The sequence below is a fragment of the Necator americanus genome, chromosome II, assembly GCF_031761385.1.
Source record: "Necator americanus strain Aroian chromosome II, whole genome shotgun sequence".
NCBI lineage: Eukaryota > Metazoa > Nematoda > Chromadorea > Rhabditida > Ancylostomatidae > Necator > Necator americanus.
The window spans coordinates 6,685,874-6,703,955 of record NC_087372.1 but is presented as its reverse complement, the minus strand read 5'-3'; the positions used below and the strand labels follow the sequence as shown (position 1 = coordinate 6,703,955).

The 18,082-nt window shown below is 39.3% G+C and overlaps 1 protein-coding gene across 3 annotated transcripts; it reads right to left on the bottom strand.

The window, feature by feature from the left end:
- Positions 1 to 2,572: 2,572 nt before the first annotated feature.
- On the bottom strand, positions 2,573 to 17,676 carry RB195_017023 (uncharacterized protein; the record flags this gene model as incomplete). 3 transcript variants are annotated; one of them, XM_064183822.1, is made up of 16 exons in its annotated part: positions 2,573 to 2,681; positions 2,739 to 2,926; positions 3,810 to 3,883; positions 4,443 to 4,545; positions 4,603 to 4,686; positions 4,778 to 4,915; positions 9,766 to 9,878; positions 11,504 to 11,585; positions 11,651 to 11,734; positions 11,803 to 11,917; positions 12,953 to 13,035; positions 13,135 to 13,259; positions 13,990 to 14,116; positions 16,737 to 16,870; positions 17,007 to 17,121; positions 17,605 to 17,676. In XM_064183822.1, the coding sequence occupies 16 exons, from the start codon at positions 17,674 to 17,676 to the stop codon at positions 2,573 to 2,575; spliced, it is 1,746 nt and encodes a 581-aa protein (XP_064039703.1). The 3 variants fall into 3 exon arrangements, with proteins under 3 accessions (XP_064039703.1, XP_013299460.2, XP_013299459.1); XM_013444006.2 differs by lacking the exons at positions 11,504 to 11,585; positions 11,651 to 11,734; positions 11,803 to 11,917; ... (4 more) ...; positions 17,007 to 17,121; positions 17,605 to 17,676 and adding an exon at positions 10,220 to 10,280; XM_013444005.2 differs by lacking the exons at positions 2,573 to 2,681; positions 2,739 to 2,926; positions 3,810 to 3,883; ... (3 more) ...; positions 9,766 to 9,878; positions 11,504 to 11,585 and having other exon boundaries at positions 11,588 to 11,734.
- Between the last annotated feature and the right edge of the window lie 406 nt (positions 17,677 to 18,082).

The window sequence follows — 18,082 nt, the reverse complement described above, 5'->3', positions numbered from 1 at the left end:
GGATAATAAGTTGCTTTTTTATCACTGTAAAACGAACATCACACAAAAAGAAAAACTTCCACTTTTCCGCTTCTGTATGTACCGAGTGGTTCAAATGGACGCGCAAAATTCGTCGTGTGAATCCTGAATGGCTCAACTGAGCAGTCAATGAGTAGTTTTATTTATTTAATTATCAAATACGCAACCGGACTCATTTCTTGATGGACCTATATCAATCAATCATTGTTCTTATAGAATAAGTCTTCTTTTCTACATAGATACAGTAAAGATCTAAGTATGAATAAATAATTAGAACATTCTGTGATCCTAACACGCAAGTAAAGCAAGAAATTAAGTGCAACAGTATGAAACTTACGTGGAAGTTGTTGCATCAGCAATAAATCATCACGGTGCAACAACCGAATCAAAAAAGTTAGTGGTAGAATCTTACTTCTCTTCCCAATCTTTGCAATATTTCCAGTATTGGGGGTCTCAGGTAAAATGAAGTTGAAGGGGGCACTCAGGGGGTAAAATGTAGTAGCGGTGAGTGGCACTCAGTGGTCCGCTTATTTCACGAAGTACAATAAATAATTTAAAGGCATCACCTCACGAATCTGAGGTGGTACGGATCTCAGGTGGAGTATTCGTATACGGGTTAGTAGATTATGGAGAGGGAGGTGTTCCGTCCATTTCCTCCCAATTGCCGTAAAAAAAACGGCACGGAAGATGCGGCGCATGCACAAGACTGGCGCGCTACAATCGAACTCCTTATAGAAAATAGCGCGCCTGAACGCCCGTTGGTCCATAAAGGAAAACAACTCTCCTATTAAATATTAACAAAAGCCTGTTGCAAAAGATGAACAATGTTTAAACACTCATGGCCTTATTTTATGAAACATATAGTCGGGTCAAAAGCGCATGGAGCTCGGTGCAGTTGCGTAAACGGCTACGATCGAAGCGGCGCGATAGGGCTAGCTGTTGAGATCCGGGCAGGACCACCACTAGCTTCACTCGGACTTCAGCGATGAGTGGTGCTACCATCGGTCCCACCAAGGTTTACCGCACCGCTTAGGCAACTGCACCAACATTCTAGTTGTCTTGACCCGACCGAACTATGTCAAAGGCGGAAATCGCGTGACTTGGACCTGGTTTAGTGAAAGCCTTAAGAATGGATCTGACACGAAATCAACCAATGCTCTCTTTCCTAACCAGTTGTATGAAAAGTTCAATAGAACAAAAATAATGTACGATAAATGAACTGACGATAACAATGAGGTGTAAGTAGACCTCGTTCAACTCTCAGCAAAGAAAACATTGCGAAGGAAATCACACAAAATTTACCATTTCACATGACTACTCGAATCATATATATTGAGACAAGAGGCAACATTGTATGACACTCGTATAATATCGTAGCTAGTAAATAATGAGTGTGATAATGTATTTGATGTCTGGTTTTTGGTCAACACAATGAGAACACCAGGCGCATCAATGTATGAGCAAATAATCTACAATAAACTATATATAGTATTATGACAAGAACAAACTAACTGTGTTAGGCACAAACTAACAAACCGAAACCAATATTCTACAATGTAAACAAAAACATAGGCTGTGGGAATGTTTTAGAGATGGTCTCACATTAGAAAAATGACGAGAACATGTCACGTGTTTGTGGTGTTGGAGGGTGCCTTTCTTGCTTCGAAAACGTGGAAAAGTGGATGAACATGAAACACGGGGTAAGGTGATTCTTCTCAAGTACAATCTCATATAAATGGTAAGCTGCACATATAGTAGGGTCAGAACGAAATGAAATACGGTGCAATTGCGTAAACGGTTGCGCTCGAAGCGGTGCGGTAGACCCTAGTGGTTAGAGTCGTGGTGGGACCTCATCGACTCTAACCGCTGTCTCCACCGCGCCGCTTCAAGGGTTCAAGCGCAGCCGTTTACGCAAGTGCACCGTGCTTCGTGTCGTTCTGACCAACTATATCTTTACAATGACCATAAAGTGCCGCAAGTACCCGTAGTGATACGCAATTTAAGTCATAGAAGCACGGACGTAGTGGAATACATGCAGAACAACAGGCTACTCGTTTTTTTTCCACATCCGAGCGAGTATTTCTTAGATATCCAACCAACGTTTTTGGATGAATTCACTAGTAAATAAGAGTTAACTTCACTCGACAGCCCTAACCAACGCAAACAACGTGCACGTCACGTAAGAACTTCTTTAAAAAAGCACACATTCCACGAAAAGAAAAGAAAGAAACTAGTAGTGGATTCAAGACTCATAGCTCAGAACGAACAATAAACTCAAACATTGAGCACTTGAAGAGCATACGCTCAGAGCTGAAAGGTAAAACATAGGCTGCGATAAATGCCCTGTAGGATGGCATTGCCTTAAAGGCATGCTGTGAGCAAATCGGGAGATTTTCGACCAGAATCTAATACAATCACACCGAATAAATCAATCAGAAAATCCATATGTGCATATGCAATAATGAATAAACAGAAACCGATCGAATATCCATGATACTATAATATGATCTCGCTATTTCGCACTAACACTAATTCCTTTGATTTTGAGCAGGATTTATGGTTGTTCACACCAATGTCTTAAGATATCCCATCGCTCAGAAGGTGGAACTCCAAAAAACTCCATTTGTGTGGCAGAATAACGTTTAATTGGACTACCGAAGTCCCTGGAAATCATGGGAAAACGAATGAAAAATCCGCTCACAGTTGGTCTAGGCACTCACCTGAATCCAGAATTTTGCCAGCTGTAATTGAATTTCTCCAGAGCATCACGAATTTCAGATTTTGAGTGTAGTATGGAAAGTGGCTTTGGCGCATTGAAGTCCACCAAACGGAGCTTCGGGAAAATGAAAACAGATCGGAAGGCGAAGTGACCACCATAAATGGGATGGAGACTTAGGCCAATGAATTTCTGGAAATCATCATTAATTTCAAGTCATTAGATGAAATTATACATAACTACTAAAAGTAACCACTTAAAACATAATTACTTCAGAGGAGCATGAGTGCGACAAACTTCTTAGGGATCTTTTTTGGTAATTTTTCGTTCTCTTTTGTACAATAATGTATAAAAATGGTCCAGAATCCCAGAATCCGACTAGGAAGAACACTAATCATGCACATTTTCAAGTAACTTGGAACAAAAATCCAATCTCTAAAAACAGGGGGAGCTAATGCAAAACATATTTTTACTTTAAGGCAATGATATCCAGCAAAAGAGGAAAAACAAGCTGAGGAACTAATTTAAACGCTCACATAAGAACGAATAGGGCATGTACGTTTTTTTTTTCTCGAAAATAATATCATCAGTACTGTTTTCTTTGGCACAGGCATTATATATCACAATCGATTCTTCGTTTTTGAATAACCAACTCATCCAAAATAAATGGAGTGTCTAGCTGGACTTGTTTAACCTATAACATCTTTTTTCGGTAGAACAATTTCCACTCATCATTTTCTAATGCTGGTGCAAAACTTTTTCAATAACATTTTTCAACGATATTCAAGAAAATTTGTCTTATCTTTAATCCATGGATTTAACCTCGAGAAGACCACAACCACTCTTTTAAAACTACGTTTAGCGGAAACCGGTAACGTGGACCATTTTTACTGTTAAAAGTCAAGATTATGAATGGTATTGATCCTATCATTAAGAAAACTACCAAAATAATAATATGGTCAATACCAAAATTCTGTAATTCCTTCAAAATGAAATACCACTCCTTCCATTGAAAAATGGAACGCATAACTGAAATGGAAATAAGGTGACTCTGAAGAATAAACTGAAAGAATACCTTTTTTCCTTGAGGAATAAGTGGAGGCCAACCTTCACCGCCCACTTGAAACGGTTGATAATAATATGCTGCCCCTGAAAGTTGAATGGTATTAATTAGACTTCCCCACTATCGCTTATTCCCTTATACAAGTGGAATTTTCTCTTAAGCAATACTCATACTGCATCTGCAGAGACAAAAAGGGTACTTTGTTGGAAAGGGACAGCTAAGGATTCTATCAACTGCATGTACTCAATGACCGATAGTTCCCTAGAATTAGGCACTAACACTTATCAAACACATCAAATGTTCTGGAACATTTATGGCATTTGGGAGAGATTACACGCAAATTGCACAGTTTATGTGCGGGTATTTGCAGCAGACGTACCACTATGATGAATAAAACAGTATCTGCTGATTACGAATGTTAACAGTGACTTTGAGCACCAGTACGGAGATGGCTGGACTATAACGCGGTCCGTCGCATTGGGAAAATCTACCTTAAACTTTAGACAGGCATTCTTGAAAATGATCTACAATTTTGTACCATTACATACCACTGCATTTTCTTACATTAAAGCATTTCTTTTTTTCTTGGAACCGGCGAATATATTCCAGCGTTTATCTATCAATTTCCACTAAACGTCTGCTCACCAGAAATATGGCCACAAGTTTGCATGAGAATCTTTGGTTTCCGATTCGGCCAAAGCGAGTGATCATGCAGAAGCTCATAATCAACCTTGGCCTCGTCAAAAATCTGAGCATAAGTAGGAAATTTCCAGAGGATTAAAAGCATGAGAAAAAATAAACTAACCCTACATAATGGCTCAAGGCGGTAATTCAAAAACTCTTGAATAGGCGACGATATATTCTCGGCAACTGCTTCGATCGAACCGAACTATAACATTTTTCAATTTCAATTTTCAATTGTAGCTCAAAACAGTTTCAACTGAATGTAATTAGCGTGAAGCAAAAATTAGTCTAATTACCTCTTTGTATTTCATTAGGATCCATCTCTTGAACGAAACGTCGAACATGTTAGGTGTGCTTATGATCAGAACAGCAGCCGAGTCTGGATTGTAAGGCAGCTTGAACGGCGCTCCAACGGCATTGTTGTATTCGCCCACCTTGATAGAGAATTCTTTAACGACCTTCATGAAACAATAACTTCAAGAACATTGATAATAAACGGAGAGTAGAAGCTTCTGGTGCACTCATCTATAAACAGAACAGTACTGGTAACAGAAAGCAGTATTGGAAATGGACGAATTATACAAACAGAGTTATTTTTTCAGTTACTATGTAGTAATATTGTTCCAAAATGGTTCTTTTCCTGACAGCAAATGCACACACTCTCAAATGCTATCAGAGACTGGGAAGCTGCTTTTCTCGCTGAGCTCCTTCCACGTCAAAGAAAGAAACTCAAAATCTGAAGTCCATGGAGAATACAAAAATCATTTCAATTATCTCATCCCTCTATCGCTCAAAACTACTCAAATATGGCACGAAGTCGAAGCAAAGGTGGGTGAGATTGGGATCATTTTCTCCTGCTGCAGACATTTGTATTCAACGTTGTAGTACACCACTAGTGTAATGCATCGAAAGCACGCACATCCTCATTTCGATAAGCATTCTTGCCGTTACGTTCGGCGCTGTTTTCTTCTAAGGTTGTTCTCCTTTACTAGAGCATTTTTCTTACGGTAAAGTTATAGACGAAACAAGGTTTTTTTGTTATCGCTTTTCTGCAGCGCTTTGGATCCAATTCGCTTGACCGTTTGTTGAGTTATAATCAAGGAAAAACCAAAATAAGGAACTCCCACATTCGGATGAGCCAGTCGATCGTTCAGGTTTGTCACTTTTACAAAATTCTTGTCGAAAAAAAATTTAATTGTCGTAAACTCTTAAATAACCTTCTACAATCGTTCTCACTGGGAAACACACTCGAGGGAGAACCAGGAGTGAAAGCATGATGTATAAACTTGGTTTTGCAATTGAGTCCAACTGCATATCCATATTTTGCACATAAGCAAATCTAATTCCTCATAAGGTTCACTATGCCACATCTGCATCTCTCAAATGCAACTTCTTATCAACACGTAGAAATCCAGTCTGAGACGCTTAATAAGTAGCTCTTCTTATCCTGCTGATTATCTCGTTTGCTTTTATCTCTGCCAGTGCTTGAACGATGCTGTAAAGACCTCGGTGTTTGTATCTGTCTGGACGTCCTTGTGCAAATTCGATTCGAAAAGTGCAATGAACGAAAAGGATGTGTACAGCCAAGAAGTGTGCGAACTTTACTGCTGTCGCCCAAACAAGCACTTTAGTCTTCTATTTTTGTATCATGCATCTGCAAAGATGCATGGGAGAGAAAAGTGCTACTTCTGTCGACTACCTTTTGCAGAACTGGTTGATATGAATCATTCTAATGTAATTCCTTTATGATGAATACGCTAACTAGCACGGTCGTATCAGCAGAAATACAATTTCTATCTTCATTTACTAACAATTCCTCAAAACCATGTAGTCGGCGATGAATGCGTTTGACTGAATTAGTGCAACGCGCTTTAGATTGGGCAGAACAGAAGTACAGAGGAAGGGCATGTGTTGTGGAAGAAGCATCCAACTACACCTGCATGCATATATGGTTGGGTCAAAACGACATGAAGCACGGACAGTTGCGTGAGCGGTTGAAGTGGTGGAGCGTAGCGGTAGAGATCGTGTGAGGATCCTCGCTACCGCCATCCATCTCTGCAAATCGCTATGGTCCCATCTCGATTCCAACCGCCGTCTCCACCGCACCGCTTGCGCAACTGTCGTTCGTGTGTGTTTGTGTGTCGTGCTTCATGTCGTTTTGACTCGACTGTATTCTCTTCTTCCCCAGTTCTCAACTAAATTCTATTACTTAAAGGCAAACAACTAAAAGAGGAGAGAAATACATAACTAAACACGTGGTTTCGGAGCGAAATGAGGTACGCACGCAATTGCGTACGCGGCTTCTCTCAAGGCGCTTCGGTGGAGCTTAGTGAAACCCTTGCTGTCACCACCCATCGCTGTAGTTTACAACGGTTCGATCTCGGTTCTAACTGCGCCGTTTCGAACGCGTAAGCAAATGCACCGCAACTACACTCGTAATTCATGTCGTTTTGTCCCGACTATGTCATAGGATTTTCAATGGTGGACAACGGTGTAGATTACGATACGAGCTACGTTAGAACGACACACTTTTGTATACGCTCCGGTTCGCTTAGCAGCCTATTCATTGTTCTTACTTGAATAGGGCGCTGAGCAGAACTCACTGATTTCCGACCGCCCGTTCGTGGGCTCAGCGTTTGTAAAAGGATGGCGCGTTCTAACATACCTTGCAGGAACCACATCCTTTCCCATGCCATTTTTTTTAAAACGATTGAGGAAGGTTTGCATGAGGACGCTCATACTCGTAATCTACCGCCGGATCTCTATATTGTCCAGGAGAGATCGAAACATAGAAAATTTGATGATACATTGCCTTTGACCACTACCAGTTTCCTCGTGTTAACACCGTTCAAGGAACATAGGCTCCACTTTCAAAATGCCTGATCATTAATACCCAAAAAGGTACAAATCTAACATAAACTGTCCTGGTTCGTGCAGAAAATCTTCAAAATACAATTTTTTATCTTCATTTAATTACAATTCCCCTTACACTTACAGTATGACATTCAAAAACATGGTTAAGATCAGCGTCGGGGCAGACCCTGCCAATTGATTTACGATCGAATGCAACTATCTCGCATTTGACTCGGCAGCGCTATTCACCCCAGGTTTATGTGACCACTCTCATAAGGTTCATTTCTACGCATGGCCTTTTAAATTATGTTAAGAGTTCTTTCAGATATCTACGTGCTAGGTGTTGTGTGTCGATGCGACTCTTTCTAAAGAAATATGTTTCTCACTTCAGGATCAATCCCAAATTTAGTACTGAGAAAAGTCGACACGTGTGCGTGACTACTGCTTTCTACTGGTTGGTCGGAAGAAGCAAGGGACTCGAGACACTAAAATTAATGGGACGAAATTGGGCCAACTATGGATGTTAACTGTTAACTATGGATGCATGAATAGACAAGTCAGTGATACATTATCGATTCCTTTTAGTTGAATTCTTTCTCATAATTTACTCATAGCCATTCTCCACACTATAGATAACAGACCATTATTCTCGATCCCGCGTACATTGGAAGAAAGATCTGGTTGGTAAGTCAAAGAAAGGTTGTTCCGCGTTCTCAACAAAGGGGAGTATTTTTAATTGAACAGATTCTTATGTAAAGTAGTGGAATAGAATAACGGAGTCTCCGTGTAGAATGGAATCTTAAGAACATCTACTGGTGGATCTTTTGTAGGATTTGCCAAATTCATTCGAGATCCAAGAGAAATAAAGAATATATAACCACTGCTGTACACCTTGTTGTGTTAAATGTTTGGAAATTATGAGTATCTGAAAACTCGTATTCCTTATTTTTTCAACTTTATTTTTATCCAATAATAAGGTATTAGAGGTAAGCAACTTCGCGAAGAAGGCGCTGAATATGTTCGGGATATTACTGAGAAGATCTGACGGTGGACAGTTGTTCAGATTGATTCGATTACTCAGCAGACCATCTAACACCATTTTTTCACGCAGTTTGAAAAAAATCATGACACATAATTTGCATAAAATGACACTCTTAACAGGATTATAATCATGTCAAAGTAAACTAAAACTCCGGGCGTTGCATAAGCGGTTGCGAAAAATCTATGCGTACAAAGCCGTTTTCCATCCTTCCAATTGTGTAATCTGAGAGATTGTCTGCCAAGTTAAGTATGAATCTCGAGTCCTACAGCTGCTATACGTTTGGATCATCTGAGGTGCTGATTCGATGAAATAACGCATCAGATCAACTTGAGGTATAAATTTAGAAGAAGTTGGAACACGCATCTGAGATGTTCGTTTCATTGGTCAGTTTTTCGTTTTCGCAGTATTTGAAAGTATTAAAAAAAAATCATACTAATTTCTTCGTCTGATTATTGCATGTTTATCTGGATAGAACATGACTGATGCCATCATACCACGAACTACTGGTGAAGCGATTCTAGCATCCATTAAGCTGTTTTTATCGAAGCGATCGTGCTCAGTGGTGTATCAATCGGTTGGCATAGTCCAGAATCAGAATGAGATGAAGCACAATTCAGTTGCGTAAGCTGCTGCACTCGAAGCAACGCGAAGGAGAGAGCGGATGGAACCAAAGTGGGATAACAGAGAACTACAGCGATGAATGGTCTAGTAAAGGTTGCTCCACCGCATCGCTTTGAGCGCAGTCGCCTACGCAACTGCACCGAGCTTCATTTCGTTTTGACCCTATTATATTTACGCATCGCCAACATCCACATCAAAATCCTTGAAGGTGTCAATACTTGTGTCTGCCAGGAAACCGCGAAACATCCACCGCAGCTTGCATATTTTCATTGCTTGATGTGCATTCTCTCTACACGATATTCTTCTCCCAACAGGCACACATCTGCGCTCTTCTGGACAAACAAAAATGCCTACACCTATGCATACAAAGTTCACAAATCACACGAGGCATAGTCTGGCTAGAACTGAAAGCTGCTGAGTTCCGTGCGCAAGCGTTAGAATTGGCGCGGTGGAGCTCGATGCGTGTTTGCTGCAGTCGGATTGATTATGAATAAGGTTCCACTTTGATAGAAACCGCTAGCTCCAGCACCCAACTTTGAACGTAACATTTACGCCATTTAATTTTGTAATTTAATTTAACTTATTTGCGCCGTTTTGAGCCGGCTATACAAGCTACACGCAATTAAAACACGACCAGAGTTATTATGGATGTGATGAAAAGATGCGTATCCAGCAGAATCGCTTTCCCCTTTCCTTGCTGTCTTAGTGAAATCGAAAATTGTAATCATTCGAATGAAACGTAGACTAGAAAAAAAGAGTAGAACCCACAGTGAATAAATGTGACTCGAAACCGTCTTGTTCAGGAAGTTCGGCGTTGATTGCTTCCTTTACGAATGATAGCCCTGAAGGCGCTTGTTCAGCATTTGGCGGCATCTTTGAGCCTGTTATGAGAGAAATAAATTAACAACGATAACATGTATTGAACGAGAAAGGACGATGCGTCAGAACCGCTATTAACACGTAGGGAAACAACTGAATAACGCTTATTTAATAAAGAAAAATAAAGAAGATGAAGGAAGCCACGGCACGTTGTTCTGTGACGCACGCGGTGGTACTACGAGCAAATACGACGTGGCTAAATACACGCCTACATGTGGAATCCGTATCAACCAATCAAAAAGACTTTTAAAAAAGCAGTGCAAGAAAACATCAAAAGCAAAGCGCTCTTATAGGAAAGAGAGGTGCTTGCAAATACCAACAAAGAACAGCAACAAAAACATACGGCATCTTACAGAAATGTATCCGAGTAATGACATTTCCACGTTAAGGAAACTAATAAACATTGGTATAAAGTTAACGATAACATCTTATCTCGAATTAGTTCTTAGATCCACGTAGCTATCACAAGGGAAAAGGATAACTGATATTTCAGAACGGTAAAGTAGTCACGTCACTGGGAAGGAGGCGTAGGAAGAGTACAAGGAATCTAGTGGCGTGGCCGAACACATACCCGTCTCTTAGACGGTTGTTTACATAAAATGTCGTCTATAATTTGACGTGAAGTTCAAGACTTTTGCTGATAAATGAAGTAGATTTTGAAAAAAAAAAACTAAAAGGGTAAGAGATTTAGATTTCGAAGCAATAGGCAAATAGAAAAGGGTGTTTGTGTGAAACACAAATACATATATGCAAATAGAAAAGGGTGTTTGTGTGAAACACAAATACATATATGTTTCTGTCCTACTAATTTTGAAATAATGTATTCTCTCTTCTGAATTGTCTATCCTGCCCGCGCTTAACTTTTTCATTTTTGCCTATTCTCACTTTATTACTTCTACTACTAATTTTTTTAACGAACCAGCAAATCCTTATCGAAAATCTCCAAGCCCATAACTGTTCTGCCGACCCAGTTATAAAAGGCATAAATGTACAGATGATCCGCCTGATATCCTAAATCTCGCTGAAAATGACTCGCAACAGCCGTAATCGTCAATAATCCACTTTAAAAAAACGCACGCTTAAAGGTAAGGTGACAAATTTCCTGTCGCGGAAATTTTGGACAAAAACAAAAATAAAGCTGTAAAAGTGATGGTGGCACGCCCGTTGGGAAAAAAAGAGTCATCAGGGAATTCAGATCAAAATGATGAAAGTCCAATTCCAAATTATAAACTACTTCCCAGTAATAACCAAAAAAAATTGAAAAAAGTACCGTAAGTGGGAGGTTTGGACTTCATCCTCGCAAGTAAATAGCATGAAGTCGATATCACTGTCCATTTTAATATTACAGCAAAAAAGAGACTCTACTCCAATTTATTTCCAAAAACCAGCCAAAACTACTATATTCAATAGAAACCATGGAAAGGACTGTTCCGTCGGTCGAATTAAGGTCACCTGACAATAAAAAACCACTTTCGGAAGATAATGTTCAGTGTTCTGGAATGTGCGAGACTTATGACAAAGATGTATCGATCACTTAGAACTGACTTTAGTTGTAAATAGTCAAGTATACAGATGTTGTGGTTTTTCTCAAGTGAATAGTGCAGCGCAACTAACTTCGCAAACATACACAATGTAAATGCGCGTAGAGGGCTTTGCACTTGTACTTGCGTCAATCGGTCGTTTTCAAAATCCGGATGTGCTGTCAAAGCCTTTATTTTGGGCTTTCATCATCACTGCTCGAGCTGGAACTACTATCACTGCTCATTTGTTCCACTTTGCTAACTGGTGGTGGATTCATCCTTGGTGGCGGGCTCACAAAGTTGATGTTCACAGTTGGAGACACCATACGAGGAGAGTTCTAGGATATATTTGTATAATTCGAATACAAAACAAAAATGAGAAAGCTTGAAAGCTGGAAAAAGCTACCTCTCCCATATGGGTGGTTCTCTTCTGGAAAGGAGAAACACCTCCTGGTCCGCCGCCTCTTCCAGTCCATTGAGCAGCTCCCCGGCCGCGTGGAGATGGGCTAGCTTGTTGGTACCTGAAACGCGGACAGAAACAGTGGCTGAAGATTCATAAAATGAGGTGGGGAACAAATATAAGCAAATGAAAGTATGGAGGCTATAAAAGCAAAGTTCTGTATAGATTGCAACGTGAGGTGGTGAGTTCGTTTGGAAGTGACCGGCGGCAAGCAAATAAAACGACAAGAAAACTGTATTGCCCTACTTCCTCACAACAAAAACTGTTTCAAGCAGCGAACAACGTGATGAGCGAAGAAAAGTGGTTGCTCTGTACAAAAAGTACCGCTCGCATCGAGGACTTATTGTAAACTTGCAGGATTACAGTAACCCATACAACCACCTACCAAAAAAAGGTAAGTCTGGAGCGATTACTAAAAATGAAGATGAACCTTCAAAAAACAGGAAGTTACTTCAGAGATATTTTCACGGATTTCACGACTGCAATAGGTATTTGCCATTCTCCGCAGTGTACATATCTAATTATGGTGGGGCAAAACGACATGCTCTGTCCAATTATGTAAGCGGTTGCGCTAGAAACGGTGGTGTAAAGATTAGGATCTGGGGGAATACTTGTTGACATCATTACTCGCATTGGTTTGCGATGGTCCCACCTCGATTCTAACCACTTTCTCCGTCGCGCCGATTCGAGCGCAGCCGCTTACACAAATTTTGTTCTTTTGACTTCATGTTCTTTTGACCCGACTATGCTAAACTTAAATTTTACTCTCCCTAAAGAACACTTGAGAAATGATGAGAACATCTTTCTCAATAGGTATGAGAAACAAACGACAGAGGAAAAGGACATAAATATAAAAACAGCAAGGAAGAGAAATTACAAAAAAAAAGATTTTTTTCGTTGAAAGTGTGTTAGCCAGACCATGTCTAGTGAACCAATACGAAAACAGTGAAATAAGTGTCAGAGGCACACAGCAAAAGTTGTTGAGCGCTAAGAAGGTCACGTTGATGGTAAAACTGAATAAGTTGGTGCCCATTCTCTACTTTTCCCTATGACTGTGAAGTACCTGAGAAGCACAGTTCTGAACTATAAAACTCACCCTGTACGTGGGCTCCAAACCTTGCCCTGAACAGGCATCTGGGGCATCCCCGTCATCGGCGAAGAAACACGTCCCATCCCGCTCTGGAAAAAGTGATTTTCGGCATTACACCATATTTCCTTATCAGTGACAAAAATTGGAGAAAAAATCGAAAAAAGGGGCTAAAAAAGAAGAACACTAACTGCAGCAACATGCTGTTGTCGAAGAAGGCTGAAAGCAGGAGGTACTACTGGTGGATTGGTTCTTGGTGCAGCGAGGGCTGAGGCTCGGAACTCTGGTTCAGTAGGAAATGGTCGCGAAGGATCACCTGGAAATCAGTGGTGTTTCAATATTACAAAAACTTAAAGGGCTGATTATTATCCATTAGAATGAAAGCACCAAGAAACACTAAAATTAATTCATATTTTCAGAGATACGGAGAGCAAGAAGAAACTGACAGGCCATAAAGATAATAAAACTTTTTTTTCAGGAAAAAGAAGTGGACAACAATGAGAACGAAAGATGATGAAGAGGATACATGGAAGCTACAGAATATGTCAGGGTCACGGTGGATAAATCTAACATCTTATTGTTGGTTACAATGGAATTAAGTAAGGAGTTAGGTCATTTGTAGCTCCCTGAGATAACGAAAACATGAAAATGAATGTACGTAGCTATGCTGTTCCTGTCCATCTATCTATATCTGCCATCATTTAGCTCTACCTACTTCCACCTCTAACGATAAACTATTCATAGTGGAAATTCTCCAGTTCTCGATCGTCTGTTCGAAATAAAAATTCTGTCTTACAAAAACTTTAGAAGAAGAATGACGAGTCATCAGCAATGTCATCAGCGTTAAAAAAATCAAAACTCATACCCAAAAGGAAGTGTTTCGAAAGGGCGAAAACTGACAGATGAAGTAAACAAACATTATTTCAATCAATGCAGAGAAGCACATGACAAGAGATTTTTTGTGAAAAATGCCATAGAGGCAATATTCATAGGGAAGGACGTTTTTTCTATGATGACGTCGCTCGCATTAACGTGGTTGTACGTACCTTGCTGCCAATATAATGGCGCCGACACGGAATAGTTTTTGCTAATTTGATGGGCAAGACGTATGACAACTTCGCTGTTAACCGGATGCGCCTCAGATTCGCGAACAGAATGAATCTTGTTGTTCGCCTGAAACAAATTTTTCAACTGAAGACATACAAAAATTGTCAGCAAGAGGTAATTCCTTCGGAGAAAGAAAATTGTTCAAGTGCTTGCATATTTTTAATTAGTATGAACAGTAGGGTATGTTCTACTAATATACTAAGATACGTGTATTTGGAGTTCTTCATTATCATAATATACGGAATGAAACTGAGAAGTTTCCAGCATCACTTTGATAGTCTTTGAAGAGGAATTCCTTCAAGTCTGCGCGTCAAATGTCGAAAGCAGCCTCCGTTCAAAAATCTTATATTAGAAAACGTCGGGGATGCTGCATACACGGGAAAAAGTAGCCACTAACCGATCAAAGTTTTGAAAAATAAGCTACGGATTGACTTCCGATAAACTTTCCTGCTACGGAATAAATTATTCCTTAATCTAAGTATTCCAAAATATTTGGGACCACATCATGCAGACTGAACTTCTACATAGTTCCTTTTCTGAAGATGAAAGATTTTTTCTTTGTGGAGTCTTTTATGAGCATAATCCCGTTCTTGCCAAAGAATGTTTCTCTTTACTTTTGTCGGCCCCTTATCTCCTCTAAAACGACAGTTGGATAGGGAAAAACAAATTGTTGATGTTTTGTCTTGGCAAAGTATTCATTTCAGCGATAACGCCATAACCATTGCTTACTAATCGTAGAAAACCCCAAAAATCTCACAAATATCGCTCTATAAAAGTGGAATTATGCAATGGGAAAGGTTCATTTGATTAACACTGATTTTAGAATTATTACAACGAAGAATTCTAACACAGTGATTTTCTCCCCTATTCTCGAAGATGATACTCAAAATATAAGGAAATCTGGATAAGATGCCGAGAAAACACATGATAACAATTGATATGAAGAAGATATGAGGGTCAAAATTTACAAAAAGCTATGAATCACAAAGCTGAAGATTCGCTCATATGTTGCCTTAAATATTGTTACATCCCAACGTTTCTAACTACCCGATTAGATCAGAAAACTGTGATGTGATAAAGAGTGCGGCAGAAGAACATGAATTACGACTGACAAATCGAGCTAGACAAAAATCTGACGAAATTAATCGGGCAGCGTCTGATGGAATCGCGGCAAAAAGTATCGCCACCACTCGATTCTGTCGAAATAATGACAAATTTCCATGTCACTGCTGAATAAAACGAATAGACAACAGATAGCGACCGATTTTAGAAGAACTGTTAGCTGTCGAGAATGGCCATATGAAAGTATATGCAAGAGAGAGAGAAAAAAATGTAATAAAAATCGTGAAATTATGTTGAAGTCAGAAAAACCAGTGGAAAAAAGCTATTTTGTAAAAAGTGAACAACCTTTAAAAAGGCGTAAAACCTCTTTCCGAGTTAGAAGCATAATCAAGTAACGTTAAAATCTAGATATATCAAAGAAACACCAGATTATTTTAAAATTATTAAGCACCTAACCAATCGAGGAAAACTATTTTCAAGCAGAAAACGTTCTTATCATGTTATCTGTGGTTTGCTACCAACCCTAAAATATGTACGAAGTAGGGTTTTATGTCAGAATCGAAGATCTTTCGATAAAAAAAAATGTTTTTGCGACATAGTACATAAAAAAAATTATAAGTCTCCGGAGGTAAATACAAAAGTTGGGGAAAACGCCCACAGGATACCTGAGGTCAAGCGAAGTATCAACGCTTATTCGGAATGAGAACGCATAAAAACGATAACTGATAAATTTCTATCGGCTAGCTCGTTATCGAGAGCGAAAAAAATGTGGTATGATCGAAAGCACTGTGGGCTAGTTGGTATGAAGCTGATTCGGATTCCCCTTCCATGTTTGCAACCGCAGTCAATAACTGGTTCAGAACTAGTTGGAGGTAGTAGTGCTGGTATGGAAAAGACAGCCTGGAAACTTGCGCCGATTTTAGCTTAAAAGAGTTGATTGATTGGAACCGTATGAAATAAGTACTTGTATAAACTTTGTAATACAAAAATTAATCCAGATGTTTTGCATCCGTTTTTCAACGTGTTATTATGCGGAACGGAAACGATGAGCTACTGCGAAAATAGCATCGCAACGCTGTAAAAACAGGGTCAAATGTCACGGTGTGATGCGCGGCTGATACCGACAAATTTCTATCAATAGTGTACAAGAAAATGTTACACATTTCAATTAAATCATGGCGATGATAGATGAGAACGTTTTAGAGCACAAAAAATGAGAGAAACTAGCAGGAACATGCATAAATAAGAGCAGAAGTAAAGGATAATAAAATCAAGAATTCATAAGTATAATATTAGATGATTTGTAGTCATTGACGGTTTCAAGAAATGAACTAAGGAAAAGAAAAAAGACAGATTATTGATGATTACAGACAGATTTCTAGAGAAATAAACTAACTCGGCACCGCATAACTACCAGTCTGCCAAACTTTAAACTTCAAATAGGGCGAAGTGGATATACTCGCCGAAAAACACTTTCATAGAGTTTCACAAAAGCAAAAGTCTATGAAGGACTCAACCACTAACAGGACGCTGATGGGACGTTATTGAAGCAGAATATTTAGTGAGATTCTAATCAGAAAATTATGTTCAGAAGGAGAATCTCAAGCAAAGTAGAAAGGATCACCTGATAAACAGCTGACGTAAGGGCCATTTCGGCCACTTTGAGATTTGTTTCTAGTCTGTCGATCACTTCATTTCGTTCCTGCACACAGTTCTCAAGCTGACGAATGAGATCTTCTCGAGCACGAAATTCAGGCACTGAAATCTCTCGGTATGCATGATTAGACGAGATTGTAATCCGAGAGAAAAATCAAAACAAGCGAGAAAAACAAAGAAAGGAATAACAATATCGAGTGAGGAAGTCATAGGATAGAAACTCTCTATCAAGTCTAACCTCTTTCAAGCAGACTTTTCACTTCATTAATACGTCCTTCGAATAATGTCACCAAGCTGTTCAAGGATTCATTTCCACGCCGATATTTGTCGCGATTAAGGAGAGATTCCAAGATCTAGAATGAGATATGTAGGAGGATAGAAGGAACAAGAAAAGGAGAAAACAAGTTATAAATTAACAACAGATGGAAACGAACAAATCCAAAAAAGTCCTCTCTAAGTTTAATTTAAATCTAATTCTGCAAGATGCCGTAATAATTTCCTATGTTATGGGTGTCTTTTAGAGCTTTTCCTCCCTTTCCGCTTTCATACCTTTAGCAAGTAAAATCTAAGACATCTTCTAATAATTAAACGGGCTAAAACAAGAAAATAAAATTAAGATCGTTTACAATGAAACAAGTAAGCAGAGTTTAGAAGTCAGGATAAATCGACAAGAAAATTAGACCCATTTCTCAAATGAGACGAACATCAGTAATATCAACTGTTATGTGCGACAATTTTGACCACGAGTGATCTCAAAAAAGAAGTAACAGAGAAAAGCAAAGGCTAAAACTAATCTTTTAATTAAAAAAAAAACAGAGAAAAAGCAAAATACTGACCTGTTTGGTGATAAAATCCAAATCATCGACACTTTCCAGCAAACAATCACGAAGACTACGACAATCTGTCATCCAGGAATGAGCACTTTGTAGTAGTTGACCTTCAGACAGCTCACAATGTAAAAACGCACACACCCACGATGATTATGCCAAACAACCTCTCATTACAACCCCTTTTCACGTGAACGACAAACGCGGTGGAGCGCTATATAGCAACGGAGCGCGACAGCGGACCACCAGTGGCGAATGTCGGTTCTGAGCTATTTTTTCTTCGTAATGCGCCTGGTTTTTGGTAATCACTTCAAATCCGAAGTTTGTCTATTCATACATGGAAATATAGGACTATTTATCGGGGATAAGTCAGACACATACATGGACTATAAGCCAGTTATTCGTAAGCAGAGACTCACACTCAATTCCCCTCAATATTTAACTGAATTCCTGTCATTCAAATTTAGCTTTGTTGACGAATGTCTCA